Source organism: Pezoporus wallicus, unplaced genomic scaffold (genome assembly GCF_028554395.1).
Source record: "Pezoporus wallicus isolate ANWC-B61680 ecotype Strahan unplaced genomic scaffold, APGP_CSIRO_Pwel_v1 contig_6787, whole genome shotgun sequence".
In the NCBI taxonomy this organism is placed as follows: Eukaryota; Metazoa; Chordata; class Aves; order Psittaciformes; family Psittacidae; genus Pezoporus; species Pezoporus wallicus.
In genome coordinates, this window is record NW_026636951.1 from 1,561,191 (window position 1) to 1,579,096 (window position 17,906).

Consider the following 17,906-nt stretch of genomic DNA (forward strand, 5'->3'; position numbering starts at 1 on the left):
ATTGCCAACCACAATTAAGGAGGTATTTATCCTGTGGTTTATAGGATGACTGATAACCTGTAATTGCCTGAACGCAAGCAGCTACTGATGACCCGCTAGTAATTATGAAGGCGGATGGATTAAGAGACAATAATGATGTGCAAGAATGGAAGCCAGAAATGTGGAAGTTAGAGTGACCTGCTTTGGAGTATGCAATGATGTGCAATGGGAGAAATGAAGGCAACAGATACGTCTCCTTCAGTACATGTGCAGGAACTGGATGCTGCAGTTGGCTATTACTGTCACAGCACCTAACAAAATCACATTTGGCATCCTCTGAGTGAGATAATGACTTGTGACAGCTATTTCCATAATAAAAAAGGCCAGAAATTTTCAAAGCTGCTCTACTATTTCTGTCCAAACACCAACGGCCAGAATTCCCAACTACAAACACAGCAAGAGGATCCTTATGTAATGTGTGCGCCCATCATACTTTCCAAGCAACTGAGAAACTACACAAGCTTGAGAAATACCTCAGATCTAAGAAAGGCTTCCATTGTTCCAAGGAATCAAAGTAACTACCTTCCCTTCTATTTCCAGTGTTTCTATTTGCACACCTAAGCATCACTGGAGTTAGGGAGTGCCCTTCCAACTCTTCCAGCACTACAGCATTTTCTCACCTCTACACATCAACAACTTAACATGAAGGAAAAAAAAAAGTCTGACATAACAGATGGAGATGTCTGAAATAATTGCACTCACACCCGCCCCTTTTCTGCTTACAAAAGATCTTTCATAACATGAAACTTAATGGTTAAAAGAAGTCTTTCTACTGACTGAGCTACACTTGAGTAAACAGAGAGTACAGTGAGAGTATTTAATTAACTCTAATAATTTTCAACTTTATGTGTCAAAGAATTAAACAAACTCTAAATGACAATAAAAGGTGAAGCTGCCAACTGGATACCATGCCTGCCAGTTTATTTCAATTAAGATACCAAAACTTGAAGCAATTTTATTAATGCCGTAATGAACACAACATGCATTAAATACCTATGTGTACATCAAGTGCTGCTGAAGATTTATCTGTGGTGGGGTCACTAATGAGAAGAGCTTTAATGCCATTTGCCAGTTCCAGTCCACGATACTCTCGTTTATCCTCAGGTGATTTGATAATTTCATTTGTTATTCGCTTTATAGCTGGATTGTTCATTTTGTTGTTTGTCTCTGTCTGAAACCTAGAAGAAAGCAGAAGAAATGTCACTTACTATTTTTACATAGGCCCTGATAATATTTTAATATTATGATAAAGAATTCTGGGCAATACTGACATCAAGAAATTGAGTTCTGAACAAAATTCATAGAACTGGACTAAAAGTTTAGTTCAGATCCTGAAAGATACTGCTGCTAGAACAAAAACACAAAACATCAAACCAAAAACCAAGCAACATTATACATTTGTAGACCATGCAATTGAATGTTTCAAGTTTCATACTAACAGTAATTTCAGAAAGAAATTTCATCCCCTTATTCAATTATGATAAAAACTGAATTAAATGAAGCATACACTGCTCTCTCAGGTGTACTTTCAGGCTTCAGAAAAGTATTTAATATGTCTCAATTGGTGGTTATGTTATAAATGTTGTAACTTTGTAACTGTCAGATAAACAAAATTTTAGTAAACCACTGGATTTGCACACTCCAGCATGAAAGGGTGACACCATTTACCATAAAAATACAAACACACTGTAATGTTGCCCTGAAAAGCAGGAACAGATTCACATGTTTGAACTTCTACTATTAGTTTAACAGACATACTATGAGACATGCTTCTTTAGTGGCATAATTTTGAAATTCTAAGAAACTAAGAGTGAATCTGAAATTATAAACTCTGGTTATTCATTTTTTTTAAATGCCAAGTGAAAAGGTGAGCCATTCAGATTTGGATATTTGGGAAGCTCGAGTAGAACCATTTGGCTGCAAGTTAAAAACAAGCAAGCAAATAAAAACCACACCAACACACACAGAGGGGAAAACAAAACAAAACACAAAGACACACACACACAAAAATATAAGCAAATCCCAGAAACAAGAAATCAAAGAGCTATGCTCTAAACCAACCATGTGGTTTATTCCAGCATGTAAGAGCTACTGAATTCTAACCCTGTTTTCTCAGAAGGGTTTTAGAACAGGGCCTGTTATGTGGTACCAGCCAAACTCAAATCTCTTCTTGTGATGAAATGTTGCTTGCTATATTGCCAAGTAACTTACTACATAAGCTTCATTAGTCACTGGTGAACTAATTTCACTTACAAAGAAAACCTGATCTGAGTCTAATTGTACCACAACACAGACAGAGGCATGAGAAATTCTGCATGATCTTGTTGGTATCATATAGATAACAAGGAGTTGTACAGTATTTACTTTTCCATTTTCAGGTTGTACAGTTCAAGGAACTTTACCCAAGTTTTAAGACTACACACAAGCTTTAAGACCGCATGACATGTGGAACATGAAGGACTGCACAGACCACAATATACTTACTGTTTCAGATCTTCAGTCATAACATTTTAACTAACTCTCTAGCTAGCAAACCAACCACACACTCAGTGTTACCAGGTAACAAAAAACTTTGTTTGGAAAAGAAAAACTGTTTACATATTTTATTTACAGCTTAAAAGTAAAAATTAAAATGGGAGTCAGTTAATAAAATCTCCTTCCTAAAATTCTCTATCATTCTCAAAACGGGAAAGAGTCCTGAGAGGTCCTGTCCCTCTGTATTATCTCCTTTCCATTTATTCATGTGATTCTACAGTATAAAAACACCAGCCAACTTGAAGTCAGCAGATGCAGAATCATCAGTGTTGCTGTTATATATTACAAAGAGGCTAATAAAGAGCTCATTATTAAGAGCATGTTAAGGACAAAAAAGTTTATGAACATAATGTCTACAGCATAATCAGTGAAAAACAGTGTTTCGCATACAGAAAAATTAGATTTTATCCGTAGCAGAGTGAAAGTTTGTGTAAGACTGTATTTATGCTTGAGGAAGGAAATGCAAAGTGGAAAAGATATTATTGTGAAAAAAAAGCAGTAAAGTAAGCATTAGATCTCTGAATGCTTTTCAAAGAAGTAAAAAAAAAAATTTACTTTGGAACTTTTAAATAAACTTTAGTTCTAACATGAAAGAAATAGTAAGAAAGCAGGCAAAATTACAAGCAGGAATTATAATCCAAATTAAAAAAAAAAAAAACAAAACAAAACACAGAAGTGCTGAACACAGCATCGATGAATAATCAGAATTTGAGTGTCTCTGAGCAAAAAACTTTAAAATGTGCAACTCAACACATTTCAGAAGGAACATGGTTCTCACACTCTGAACTACTTCAAAAACCAGTGCAATCAAACATAACCACTAAACAGTAACCAAAATGCTAAATTGCAATGTAAATATCTACACTCTCATTTAAACCTGTTATTTATCCACTAGTTTAACCCTGTACTTAGGATAAGCCTGCCTGGAGCACCTACAGACTTTCTTTCTTCCTATGCAGAAATGCAGAAACCATTCAAAACCAAAGGATACTCCAAGCACAGCAACATTCCCATTTCTCTGCATCAACAGCACTGATATAATCCATGCCTATGATTTAAAAAAATGCCTCCTTGTTCAAAGTTAAATAGAAATACTCTACTAAACTTAAGATACTGTGTAAAATTTATTTAGAGAGACTAGATACCACTTTCCATAGATGAAAATCAGTAACTAAACTGTTCTTAACTGCATTTCACTTGCATACACTTCTACTGGATTGACCAATAAAAGCATGCAGGATACCAAGGAGGTCTCAACCTCCTGACTTCACTTAAGTAAGGAACACCTCATTAAGACACTAGCTGCTTATCATAAGATGCATATATACTATAAAATTCTCAAGGCGTTGTTTTTTTTTTAAATGTTAAACAATTTCCTCATCCTCTCGTATCTCTTTGTTATTTCTACACCACATCATTAAGTCACAGAACTTTACTGTTTCTTCAGATGACTCATCTTTCCAATGTGATTCATCAAATTACGCAGCTTCTATGAAATCTTATGAGATTTCAATTGATGTCTTGTGAAGCTGTACACCTCAGTTTTATTATCATTCCCTACCTCTGCCTCCTTCCTAGGCTACTTCCAGCTGGCAGTCAAATTTCAGTACAGGAAAAAACTATAATTTTCAAAAAGGTCAAAACTGGCAATTAAGCTTTCAAACCAAGGACTTAAACTTGTGTCTCTATCTTTGGTGTTATTTCAATGGGCATTGTGAATACAACCTTCTCTTCAACTTCAAATGGGTTTGCAAGGTTAATTCACAATTATTTCCCTTCTAAACTGCAGTACCAGACAACTCAAAGCAAAGCAAAAGCAGATCAACTATGAAATATTCCTGAAGGGCAATGTGTCAAAAGAACAAAACCAATACCTTCCTGCTCAAGTGCCATTCCTCCTGGTGCTACAATACAAAAGGTAGAGAAGAAAATTTCACTTATTTACAGAGTGATTTTTTCTTAAGGAGTAAATTGTAAGATACAATATTGTACAAATGACTGCTTTTACGTGCAACTTCTAAGCTGTCTATGTACAATTGCTTTATAACAATACTACATTCCATTCTTTCACAAGGATCCTAAAACCCCTACAAACCGCTTTTTGACAACAGACTGCTTTTGATCATAGCAAAAAAAAAAAAAAAGTAATGGAAAGAAAGAATTCTGTATTTCTTGTAGTTTCTTGAAAAAATAGCTTAATTCCTGAAGTCATGTTCAGATGCTGTCCTGAAATGTAAGAGCTCTATCTACTTGCTCTGTCATCACGATGAGTATTGGGTGCTGATGGTCAGTAGTAGTAAATTAATCCACAAACTAGATTCTATATTTATTGCAGAGCTAATATCCTAACAAAAAATGTCATGAGAAGAAATACTGTCCTACTACTTTCACAACACAGAAGCAACAGAGAAAGACCCAGTAAAACAAAGGAGGGAAGAACAAATACAAAGCATTACTGTGGCACTAGTAATTTTTCCACTGGCCAAAAATTACAGGTGGCAACATCATAGAGCTAGACAGAAACAGAGAGAAGAACAGGGATGTTGGAACTGAGAGCAGTGTCCCTATTCAATGACTACGAAATGTTAAGACAATCTTCCTCATCAAAATTACTTCACTTGATGAGCAAAGTATCAACTAAAACAGATGCTGAATTATAAGCTACATCTACTTGAAATAAATTATATTCTACTCTTTGAGGCCACATTTTTTAATGATTTCCAATCAGGCAGTCTCTTCGAACCAGCAAGGTTTCACCTGCAAACGTATTACAGAGTGGGACTGTGATACATGATTCTGCCTAACTATTTTAATCTTTCAAAGTTATTTCAGGAAACTTACTTTAATTAAAAATTAGCCAGTGTAGTCAAAACTAAGTTCAATGTTTGAACAATTAAAGGACCATATTTGAAAACCAATTAACAGAAACTCCTGAGGGTTGCTTCAACGCAAAAATGTAACTAGCTAATAAAAATATGACCCCCAAAGCACAAATGCCAAAGTGCTTTCCTAGATTCTTTTGCCATGACAGACTCCATGTATTTAAGCCAAATGTGGGTACACAGGTCTGAGCCAGATGAATGGCTATAAACATCAGCTTGAAGTAACCAAGATGAATGGCAACAGTTACCATTTTGATCCTTGCTTTAAATTTTTATCAGTTGCCTTAAAATTGGGGTTTGCTTAAAGCTTTTATGCAACTGAACCCAAATTACTTCTCAGGGCATTACAATGTACTCACTTTAAGCTTACACTTCTGTACACTAGGATCTGAACTGCTCCTCATGTTTAGCAACTCATGTTTCATGTCTTTTGCATACACTTGGTTTGTTACACTACTGTAGTACAACTGTCAAAGTTCTAGCAGTGTCTTTGAAACTATACAAAGACCACAGTAATGTTCAATCTCACATTTTGCACCTGTCCCAAGTTCTGTATTTTATTTATATCCATTTCCTTTTACTTCCTTCTCCATCCCACCCCCTCCACTTAATTGCCTACCATTTACCAGGGTGAAGTGAAACCTCTGTGGAGCCAAAACCCTTCCCTGCTCTGCCCTGCAACTGAACTACTACTGGTAACTGTGCTCACTGTATTATTTACTGATCTATCTTGGTTTACAGCTCTTAGTAACTCACGTAATGATTTCTTCAGCTGCAAATGCATGGAGTGAAAGAAGCGTTGTGTGCTTCGGCAGGAGGCCCAGTGCTGCGAAATCACCAGCCAGTTTCCTTACCTCTCTTACCAGGAAAACAGCACTGAATTGAGCCCTCTGGAAAAGTCCACGAACTTCTTCATTTGCAAGCTCGTGGCTTTGCAACAATAAAATAAGCCTCCATTTTTCTACAGATCTTCATTCCTCCTCTTCACCTCTTGCAACTGCCTCTCCTCACAACAGCAGTAGAATTCAATGGCATTGTGACATCCTTGTATGTGTAACAAGTGACGTCATCAGTAAGTCACCTCCTCTCTTCTTGATTCAGTAGTATACCATAATTAAAAATTATTTTTTAGACTAAACTATATGCAGTACAAGTCAGAGGAATGTTTTTACTAAGTTCTGTTACCAAGAATGTAATAAAAAAATGGAGTAGAGAGTCATCTCAAAAAAAAAACCCCAAAATTAAATCAACTCCGGCGACCATTACCATAAAGGCTATTTCAGGAAACTATACATAACTTTTTAAGATTACAGGTTCATCAGTAGACAAACCTAGCAATCTTTCTTTTACACATTTAGAGATTAAACAGTTCACATTATTCAATATCCATAAAGCATCAATCTTCTGTAAATCTACTTGTCACGAAGCTAGAGAATATGTAAGATCCCAACACATTCCTGATGCTGATCTAAATAAATCTGACTGCATACACAGACAGACAGACTGCATAAGTAGATAAACCGCTCAAAACGTTATCATGTTTTATCACTTTCAAACTCCTTATGAATTCAGCGTATTACTCCATACATAATAGCTCCAACTACAAAGGCCCACAATGATTTAATCAGGGCTACCAAGTTATTAAGAACAACTAATCATGCCAAATTAGGCAAGTTTGAAGATGATGAATATTTATAAGGTTTTGTTATGGAGTTTCTTTTGAAGAAATCCTGAAGCTTGCTACAATTAAAGCATTTTCAGAACCTCAGTGTGCTGCTTTTTGCCAAGTCTGTAACTGACTTGGAAAATTCCCTCTTAATGATGGTGGCCAGGGCAGAAGCCTGCCTTTCTCTCATTCCCAGAAGGGTCCAGCTTCTACAGCTTCTAGATCACAGCAGCAAAACTTGGTCTGTCACAGCTTCACTACCAACACGGCAGTAGAAATACTGGTGTTACATGCCAGTGTACAGGAATTATGAGTAGCATTAATGAGACAATACCATGTGTGAACTTGGCCCTGGCAGCTTCATATGTAAAATCAGCCCCCGGCTGAATAACTAGTAAAATAATGCGTGTGGCTCATGTCAGTCCAAAAAGATGGGATATACACTCAAGACACCAAAATGGCAATTTACTGCCCTGAAGCTACATTTCTTTACTTGACCATTCCACAGTTTCCAAAGCACTAGGTAAAATGTCAAATACAAAGGCAGGATTTTATACAGTCAGATTTCAGAAACAGCAATAAAGCATACACAGTTTTTAAAAATTTCTACATTATTTCAGCTTACTTTTCCTATTTCTTCAAAACTTGCCCCAAACAACTAATCAAAACACACCCTCCATGGTAAACAAGTTTTATCCAGGCTCATTAGAAATAGAAAACAATTAAAATTACTCTTTCCCTACTGCTTCTTCATTCTTTTTACAAGATTGCTGAAAATAGCAAAATTCCAAAAGGGTTTTGAAGCCTTTCATTACATGAAAGATTAGGTCTCTATTAAATATACATAAAATTATCTGGTTTTGATCTTTAGACAATATAGGATCTTCAGAATGACTTCACAAATCTGTCATAGTATTTTGGCTTGCATTATTTTCATCAGTCTGCTGCATGCTAAGAACAACACTGACAAGACTAGTTTGTAACACAACTAGCTGCTTGGAAGCGTATTTTACATATTTCCTTCAGAAATGTACTCATTAATCCAATTAACTGCTTTATGCATTGAAGACTCACAAGCCAGTGCTTCTTACTCTTCCTCCCTCCCTGACGTTTTTCCTCCACCACCCTAGAGCTGCAGGGCTTTGTCCACAACCACAGTGCAGCAGTGGTGTCTAGCACATGGCCCTGCACACACTAGGAAACAAAACTGGATGTTACAGGGAAGACCTCTGTGGTTTATTCTACTGTATTTTGATGAGCATTTTAAACATTTTATCTCCAAGTAGCACATCAGATTGCCCAACACTCTTTGTAAAGCCAACTCACTTAACACTTTATGCTACCATCTGTTTCTTACCCTCAAAAAGAAAACTTGTGAGGTCTGAATTAAAAACTTTAGTTATACTGCATAACAACAAGAAATACACAGAAAGATGAGAGAACTGGCAAGAAAATCTGATCTACCAACAAACACAGAAAGAACTTTAGGATTCTGAATCATGACAACTGCTGTAATCCTACATTAAAAGCAATTGCTTATCTAATACTAGCACTTTAATCAACTGACCTATAACAAGCAGCAGTGATGTGTTGCAACAAAGGAAGTCCTGGCTATTTACCTCTTCTGTTTTCTAGTTATTATGATTTTGAACAATTCTATCTCTACTGTTAACACTGTAGGTAAACTCTCAGTTCTACAGCATTTTTTTTTCATCTGAATTTCTCAGGCAAGCTATAGCTCTGACTCATTCCAAAAACAAGCTGCAGAAGGTGAGATCTAAACAGAAAGCTACAGTGAAGCAACTTTCAATCAAACTCCATCAAAAATCACCTTATTACATATACACAGTGCTATTTCATATTGTATCAACTTATGAACATCATGAAAGCTGAAAACATATTCACTGACACACCTGCATATACAAATGCATAACTGGACACAAATCCAATTAAATTCCTCCACAGACATCTATTACTACAAACTTTCTGATTCTTACCTTGTTAAAACTATTATGAAAGAATCTAATACAATAGAATTAATATATCTAAAATATCAACTTGTGATCTCTCAAATGGTCTGACAGTATTTTTAGTAAATGACTTCTACAATAACCTACAATGACCCCCAGCTAGGAGCCTAACACCTTCCAGTTCAGTGAAGCACTGGAGGTAAAGAACTTTTTTGTCCCTTCCCGCTTTCTTCTTCTAGATCTAACAGGGTAGGGAACTACTTCATGTGCAAAATAAGCTGTATCCTTCACACTCTGATCAAAGTCCCAAAGGTAGGGTTTCATCTAAGGGACTAAACCGCAGCCTTACAAGCGACTGAAGGCAGAAAGGGAGCAAAAAAACATGCAAACATGAACCTTGTAGGGACATCCTAACTAGAACAGGGGCGATAAGAAGTTCTGAGAAATTATCTGAGAAATATTATCTGAGAATATTATCCGAGAAATACTGGACATGCACATGAAGGTTAAAAATTCTATGAGAAGAAAAAGGTAAAGCTGAAAAAAGGTGAGGAATAAACAAAATTCAGAAACGGAAACAGGGCACATGTAATTAAAGAAAAGGTTATTAATTTTCACGTTTTCATCTTCAAAAATATGTGAAAGCACTACACCTGCTCTCATATCATTATTGTTTATGAAAATCCTAATTCACAATTAAACAGATGATTAAATCATGGCTGTAGGCAGTATGAAAAAACAACAGGCCTACTCACACACAAAGTTAAGTCCAAATACTGCATATTTGCACAAGCTTAAAGACAAGTAATCTAGCAGGACAACCTAGAGCCCAAGAAAAGCATTAGCTCCAAACATACACTGTGGATCACCCTTACAATACCGGAGCATTCGCTGCAATTATGAACAATAACGGTACATCCAAATTTTGACACACAAGCATTGACAGCATGAATCACCATAACCCCACCCCCCCCCCCCCCCGAAAGATGTTACTCTTGATATGTCTTGCTTTTGCAGTGTTAAATATAGGTTTTGCTATTAAAATAACAGATACGGTGCTAAAGAAAGAAAGAAAACAACTTTGCCTCTTTCCCCTACCCAGCTCCCTTCCTGGAAAAACTTTACCGAGTTGTTACGCAGTTTAATTTGCCCCTAAAGCGAACCATGCCAAGCCTCCCGCCGCTCCTCCCTCCATCGAGATTACTTAGTGTCTCCACTGGAACTAGTAACACACACACAAAAACAAGACACACACAGTGCCAGTACTGGACAGCTTGACACATACTGAAGAGACCAGTGCCATCAACCCTGGGTAACTCTCATAACAGTTTCTTTGCAAAGAATTTAAACTTTTTTTTTTTTTTTTTACCATTTATGGCTCAGGAAGACATGGCAAGTTAAGCAACATGCAAATTCCGGGGTCTTTTTTTTTTTTTGGGGGGGGGGAGGAGGACAAACATAACAAAGCGAGCACACCGGACAGCTAACGCCGCGCCATAGCCATGAGGCTGATGACCAAGCCTGCTTTGCCAGCCGAGGTGCTGCTAAAGACACACAGGACACCGGGCTCGGGCAGGGCAGGGCAGCGCAGGACACAGGCCTCCTCGGCACACACGGGCCCGCCGCCCCAGCTCCCTCATCACTCCCGCCCGAGCCCCGCGTTTCCGCTGCCCTGGTTGCCCCCCTGCCCGCGCAAGGTGCCCCGGCCGCTCCGCCACCTCTTACACAACGCAGTGGGGGACAGGAAGGGGTCTCCGACCTCACAGTGCGGGGACCCGGGGGCCGGCCCCAACTCACCCGTCCCACCCCCCGCCAAACACGCACCGTACCCGAGAAAGCTGCGCCGCCGGCACTGAGAGAAAACCTGGGAGGCCGGGACGGCGCAGGGGCGCGCTAAGCCCAGGAGAGCCCTCCTCAGCACAGGAAGCAGCCGCTGCCGCATATCCCGGCCCCACCGTCAGCGCCCGGCCTCTCCCCGCCACCGCCGCCCGCCCCGGCCCGGCTCCGCTCGCCTCAGCACGCGCCGCTCCTCGGCGCCATCTTCTCCGCCCGCCTCCCCTCGCAGCCTGGCCAATCCCTCCCCGGCGCCCTCGGGGTCCCGTCCGCCCTCCGCGCCCGGCGGGGCCGCCACCACCACGCCAGGCCTAGCGGGGCCTGTACCTGGGGGTGCTAGAGACTGTCCCTGCTGCCTGGAGGGCCGGGGCTGCTGCTGGGGAGGGGGCAGGGGGCCTATGGGAGGAGGCGGAGGGGGTGGAGGGGGTGGATGGCTGGGCGGAGAGCCGGGGCGACAGTAGTCGTGGCGGGGCAGGGGGGCGGTGGGAAGTAGCGTCCGGCGGAGGCGGACGGGGCTGCGGCGGGAAGGACAGCGGGGCGACCCCGTTGCTGCTGCTGCTGTCTTCGCGGGGCTGGGCTAGCGCCCGCGAAGAGACCGTGTTGCGGCCCGGCGCCGAGGGAGCGGCCCGTCCGCTTCCTGGCGGCCGGGCTCTGCGTTCCTGCCGGCGAAAGCCAAGACAAAAGGTAATTAGGCGCCTCGTAATTTGAGTACAGTGGGTGCGGTGCCGTCCTGAGTGGCAGAGATTTCAGATCTCCCCGTGCAGCGGGTGTCAGTCTTCCGTTCTCCGGGGAGAGAATTTACCTTGTGGGAGCTCTGCTTCGGGAGCCTTCTGTCTGCTGCTCCCCTGCTGCGGAAGGTCTGCGGAATCGCGGCTCACCCTGCTCCGAGCACGGGGCTCTCTATGCAGGATGGGCCGGAGAGATGGAAATGCTGGATACGGTTGAACTTCTGTTATAACTCCATGTATTTGGTTTTCTGGGGAGCTTTTTTTTTTTTTTCTTTCTCGGTAGATTTCCCTGTGGGAAAGTTGTGGTTGTGGCAGCCTGCTTTAATTCCCTTCTTGAAAAAAAAAACCCAACCAACCAAAGCAAAAAAAACACTCCAGAAAACCCCACTGTTTGCAGTTCTAGTAATGTTTTCTTCAGATGTATGTATTTTCCTATTTCTTATTTATCAAAGAGAAAGAAAAAAATCTTCATGTGCTACATTTAATGCCTGATTTTAGCTTCCCCACTGCTTGCCTTTATTACAGGTGGTATCTCATAGCTAGAAGCTCCTCCTCCTGTTATAAAAAGGTAAAAAGATGTGGCCTGACGAGTTAACTAAGGTTAGTTCTGCATCCAGAGGTGGGACTGAAGATGTATTTGCCGTATTAAACTAGTCAGCTTTGGTCAAATAAGATGTTAGAGAAGTGGCAACACACTACTTCGTATGGTCAACAAAATCTGTCAGGGGATTTGGGTAGACATTCAGCTGCTGGTTTCTACTGAGGTCTGTGCTGCTATAGAGACGCTCTTACCAGTACCTGCGCTACCCAGTTTAAAACGTCTGTGTCTACATCAAGTACACCCACACTTCGGGCCTCAGTTTAGACACAGAATGGTCTCTCAAGTTACACTAATGGTTGGAGCAAGACGGTAGTTTTCACCTAAATTAACTGGATTTAGAACTGTGTGGGAGCCTAATTATAACACAATATGTTAACTCCTGTGAAAATTAAGGATATCTTTGGTCCTCATGGGATTCTAGTTTGAGGCAGTCTGGGTTTTTTTCCATTTGCTAGTGTATGCAGAAGTGAAGATGAGGCCACAGAGAAAGAGGACAGGAGAAATGGTGAAATCTTAAATCTGTCTGTTGCCATTGCATCAGAGAGGGTAATACCACTGTGGCAGAAAGCACACTGCCAGGTGAGTGCCTCTTCATGATCTGTCTCCTCCCTCTCTGGAGCAATTGGGGACAAGAAGGTGAATTAGAGTTGCTTTCTTAAATTGGATGTATAGTAGGAATGCTTCTGCCCTTACTGTTAACGCAAGTTGAAGTATGTTCTATCAGTTATTACGTAGGGGTGAAAGCTATAGAAGTATACAGAGTTTCAGGCAGTTTATTACTTTTCAGGTTCTGACAGAGATTTTGCTAGCCTGATGTAGCCATACTTCCATATTCAGCCAATGCTGGCCTGATGTATGTTTAGCTGCTCTGGTAAATCCTGCCTTTCACTATAGATCTTGCCTAGGGCATACACAGGGGCAATCCTGGGAAAGCAGACTGCACCAGCAAAGCTGTGGTGGTCTGCTAATAGTAGCATCTGCAGCCAGCACTTCTGCTTCTGTACCTGTGGTGATGAAAGAGCACACCTCCTCATGCAGCTAACGTAACTACTGCAGCAGATGTTACACCTACTGTACTTTATACCTATTCTATCCACAGTAAACTTATTTTGTGGGTATTCAATGGCACTGATTGTGTTCTTATAATCTAATCCCTCTCTTGTTTCAGTTTCTACTAGACAAAATTACACTCATCCACTATTTTGGATCTTTTCCATGTTTCAAAGATATTTTTACCTTTTGATGACACCATCAGCAAAAGTAAAGAGGACTTTCAGTAAAATTCCTTTCTCAATGTAGTCCAGCAACTAAGATTCCTTCCCTGCAAAATTTTAACTGTTCATAGACAACTGGTGCTTTCAGTTCTCCCTTCTTCATCTGTCCTAGTGTTTTTCTAGTGGAAAAGAGGTGCTGTCCAAAAGATCAAATGAACCTAAGTATGATCTAGCATAAGTGTGGAAATTATTCAGAAATTCCCATGAAGAAGCCCTATGGAGTAGCAGTGTGGAGACCCCTCTTCAGGTTATGTGACATAACAGTACAGTGCAGGGAAACAGATCCTCAAAGCAGGAAGATTACAAATAATTTAGAACAAAACTGATATCTTATATTCCTCTTGAAGGCTAAGAGGCAGCAAGTATAGAACTCTTAAGTCTTGATGTGCTTTTAATGGAAGCATATTTTTCCACCTAGCTCACATTCTGGATTAAATTCAAATTGTAATTGTATATAAAAGGGCTTTGTAGAAAACTGGCCTCAGGCTGAAAAAAAACACATATCTTATGGTTGTTTCCACTCCAAAATAAATAATGGCAATTTCATGACAAGGCATGTATGAAAAAATATTGTCTGTTGATTGCTCTCAGTTCAGAAATAGTGAATGAATTAAATTTTAAAATATTAAAGTCAAAATATAATGAGAAGCCAAGGAGACATTTCCTGTTGACTTCAGTTGGTATTGTCAAGTCTGTAAGTTTCTAATCTTCCCGTTCAGTGTTTCCTTTTATGTAAAGGATGCCATTTCCTTAACTGAAAACAGGTAAATGTGTAGAAAACTATAAGCTTGACTCTAACCTAATTACACAAATGCATATACCCCACTATGTGTGCTGTTAATTTTTTATTATGGTGAATAAAACTATAAATTAATAAAACTATGTAAAAGTTCTTATGTGTCTGTGTCAGTGATGTGGCATACATGCAGAAAAAGGAGATCCTTTATTCTGTGTAGTTTCCCTGGTTAGTTGAAACCGATACTGGTTTTAATCATTTTATACATGCATCAGTCCTTAATGTTTAACAAGAGTTATTGCATTGCATCTTTAACAGTGAAATAATTATCCTGTTACTTTGAAGGAGAACTCTGTCCTCAGCTGAGAAAATACCAGTACAGCATCTGTGTGTAAGTCCTGATTGTTTAACTTTCTGTATGTGGACAACATAGAGGTTACAGTATTACTGGCCAATCAGGCTGTTCAAAGGCTAGAAATTGCTTTATGTTTATCATAAAGCTGTAGGTAATCTCCCCTTTAATGTGAATATGCAATTTATCAGTAAATTTTTCCTATGTCACTGATAGCATTAAACTCTCCACTTGTTCAGTACGGCTCATAACACTGTGTAGCACGTTGGCAATCAAAACAGGTGTTACTAAGCCTTGAAGAAGTCTCACTCAGACTTATAATTTGTATTAATTATCTTAAGTCTTTCCATTATTATAACCTTTCTTAATTCTTAGCTAATTGTGTTTAGGTGTTCAGTGTCAATAGTTTTATTACTGGTTAGGCCTCCATACCTATGATTACCCAGGTCATCTGATACGAATCCTAGGAAAACACTGTTTTGTTTTGATACATGCATTGTCTATGTTGCTATAATACAGTGACTTCTTGGCAAGCTTTAGTGAAAAGTTGTCCTTTTTGATGAGTAAATGGGGATTAGTAACCTCTGCTGAAGTCATTTCACTGGAAATTGTGTGCATTATTATATAATTTTCTGTAATTTATTTCCTGTCTTTAAAAACAACACAAAACCCCCATATTTGTCACAGATGATGTACATGCCTTTTTAGAGGTCATTCTCCCCATCACTGTTAGGACTAGCCTAAGTATTTTTGTTTCTTTTGTTCTCATATTTATTGCTTGTGAAAAGCTAGCTCCCTATTACTCAGTTTTTGTTTATAGGGTAGTGGTATCGTTAGGCTCTACCTAGTCTAAGAAAATGTATGCTATAAATTGACCTTGTAAAACAGAGCTGCATCTATTAAACTGTATGCGTTCTTTAAGCTAACCTAATTACCAGAAATACATATTTTCCATTTACCACAGCTGTGGCAAAGGTAGCTATCAGCCAGATTGAACTCCCAATAATTAAATAGATTACTCTTGTTTAAATGCAGGTTTGAATGATCTCTTCTTCTGTGGTTGCGAGAGATATATTTTGAGCAAGATTCTGACTAATGCAAGTTAACGCTTTCATACTAGAAAAGAACAGGCAGAAATGGGAAGAAAAGACTTCTTGTATTCCAGTGCTGCCTTCATTTGTATGATGCATATGAAGTAGTGTAGAGTAGAAGGTAACAATTCAGTATATTTGCATACATTTGACTTTTCAGTCTAACAGTAGCCTCTACACAATTGTCTGTATGAATTATTTTTGCTCTTAGCATGTATGGAATACAAAAAGCAAGTAGAAATAAGGGCAGTTTTGATTTGTTTGCAATGGATATTGCTTTTTTCTTAATTTTCCCACTTGGTTAAATCTTGGCATAACTGAAAAAACGTTATTGTGATTCTTAGTGTTTCATTAGAGGGAAAAAAATTAGCATCCAATTAGCACCAAACTCCTTTTGGTTAGAAAGTTAAGCTCTAGGACTGTTCAAAAATACAGGTCCTTAGTTGTCTGCATATTAATTTTAAGTGTTTTGTTACAAACTTTTTCTGCAGAATCATTGCCTTTTTTTTGGGTTTGAGGCCAATTAAAAAATTATGTTGAAGGGCAATAATGCATCTGGCAGTTACTAACTTCTGAGTGTCTGTCCTTGAAAAGCAGTTTTCATATATTTATGTGCTATACTTTAACGTTGTATTGTTTTCAGTGGCATGCAAGCAGTAAAGTCTTACATGCTCAGAAAAACTGAAAATTAAAATTGTTACTAATCACTGTAAAGATTTCATGGCTCTTGTCCTATCTCATCATCAGTCAGTATTTAAAATGACAGACAAATTTGTTGAATGTTAATGTTTTCTGAATGGATTTCTGCTCTTAGCAGACCAGGAATCCAACACTTCATGTCATCTGTAAAAATAATGTGTGTATTTCTCAGATCCTGTTTTTCCTGCCTAGTATAAGATTGATTGGCTCTGACATTGTTCTAATTTTGGAGAGAAATGGTAGAGGACCATAATCTGATGCTGCTTCATGTCACTGTCAGAAAAATTACCACAAGCCTTGTGGGTTAGGATTCATTTGTTACTAACTCCAAGAACTCATGGAGGAGGCGTAAGTTTCAAAGTAGCCAATTAAGGGGGGGGGAAGAAGGGTATAAATGTGTAATCAAAATTTTAGCAACTGGGAAAGCCCTAGAACAACAGCAGCAAAACACTGTAGCACTGTAGACCATAACAGGCGGATGACAGTCTAGGAGCCAGAACAGATTTGTTGAAAACAAAGCACATCAGACCAGTTAAATCTTCTCTAACACCTGCTTCTTCCTGTCTGCCCACAAGACCTGTTACCCTGTCATAGATCTCCACCTAGCAAAGCTTTTAATACCCTCTCAAAGGAAGCTCTTGCAAGAAGTGACATGAACAGCTGGTGAGAGGATACAAACTTGTACTTCGCGTGGTTCACGTGATCTAGTTTCAAAATAAAAGACTGATGCGGTGCATGCACGGTGCTTTATTTTGAACCTTTAGCAATTTATTTTAATCCTAATGTAGGACTTTCCCACTTAACTGAGCAGGCAACATCAACCTGTAAACATGTTGAAAGGTGTTACGTGTAGAATTCATTGTGACATTGCTGAATTGCTCTGGAGACAAGCTCAGGGAGCCCTGCTGTGAATTGTGAACGCTGCGCCCCGATGGGTAAATAGAAAGGTAATCCTTTGTCAAAGCAGGCAAAGTAATGCTTCCACTCCACGAACACTGTCTCGGTGGTGGTTCCTGATTTTGAACGTGACGTTTAAAGGAAACGTGGCCTAACTGGAGAGCAGTGAGGACAGAAGGATGGATAGCCAGTGGGCTTGGCCTGTGAGGGAAAGTTACCTGGACGATGCGCATCTTGAAGAACGGTAACGCTGGTGAGAAATTTGGGTGCTCTTAAATCCACGGATGTGGAGCGGCAGCTGCCAAGGAGGCCGCGCGTTTCCCGGCTGCTCTCTCGTGAGCGCCCGCAGTAGCGGTGCCAAGAAATAGCTTCGAGGTGGACATCAGGTGAAACATCACGGCGGGGCGGGCTGCGAGCTCGGCAGCACCAGGACTTAAGGAGCCAGGTCAAATCCGCATTCCTCTGCCGTGACCGGGGTGCCGCTCCCCACCCCGCTCGGTCACGTGGTGACAACGGACCGGGCACTACAGCTCCCAGCATGCAGCGCGCTCACGACGGGGCAAGCGCGTGCGTCACCACCAGGATTTAAAAATTGGTCCCATG

At 40.0% G+C, this 17,906-nt stretch overlaps 1 protein-coding gene across 6 annotated transcripts in view; it reads right to left on the reverse strand.

Annotated features, from left to right (window-relative positions):
- The window catches only part of IDE (insulin degrading enzyme), a 75,968-nt gene extending 58,339 nt beyond the window's left edge, over positions 1–17,629 (reverse strand). Inside the window, exons 1-2 of one of the 6 annotated variants that reach the window (XM_057402318.1) lie at positions 17,522–17,629; positions 1,033–1,217 (exon numbers count right to left, since the gene is read on the reverse strand). In XM_057402318.1, coding sequence (XP_057258301.1) covers positions 1,033–1,192 — 160 coding nt within the window. In that variant the 5' untranslated portion in view covers positions 1,193–1,217; positions 17,522–17,629. Of the gene's footprint in view, positions 1–1,032; positions 1,218–6,310; positions 6,572–10,921; positions 11,165–11,252; positions 11,277–11,727; positions 11,901–17,521 lie in introns of those variants that run through there. The other 5 variants (XM_057402316.1, XM_057402317.1, XM_057402314.1 and 2 more) reach the window with 5 other exon arrangements.
- Positions 17,630–17,906: the final 277 nt, after the last annotated feature.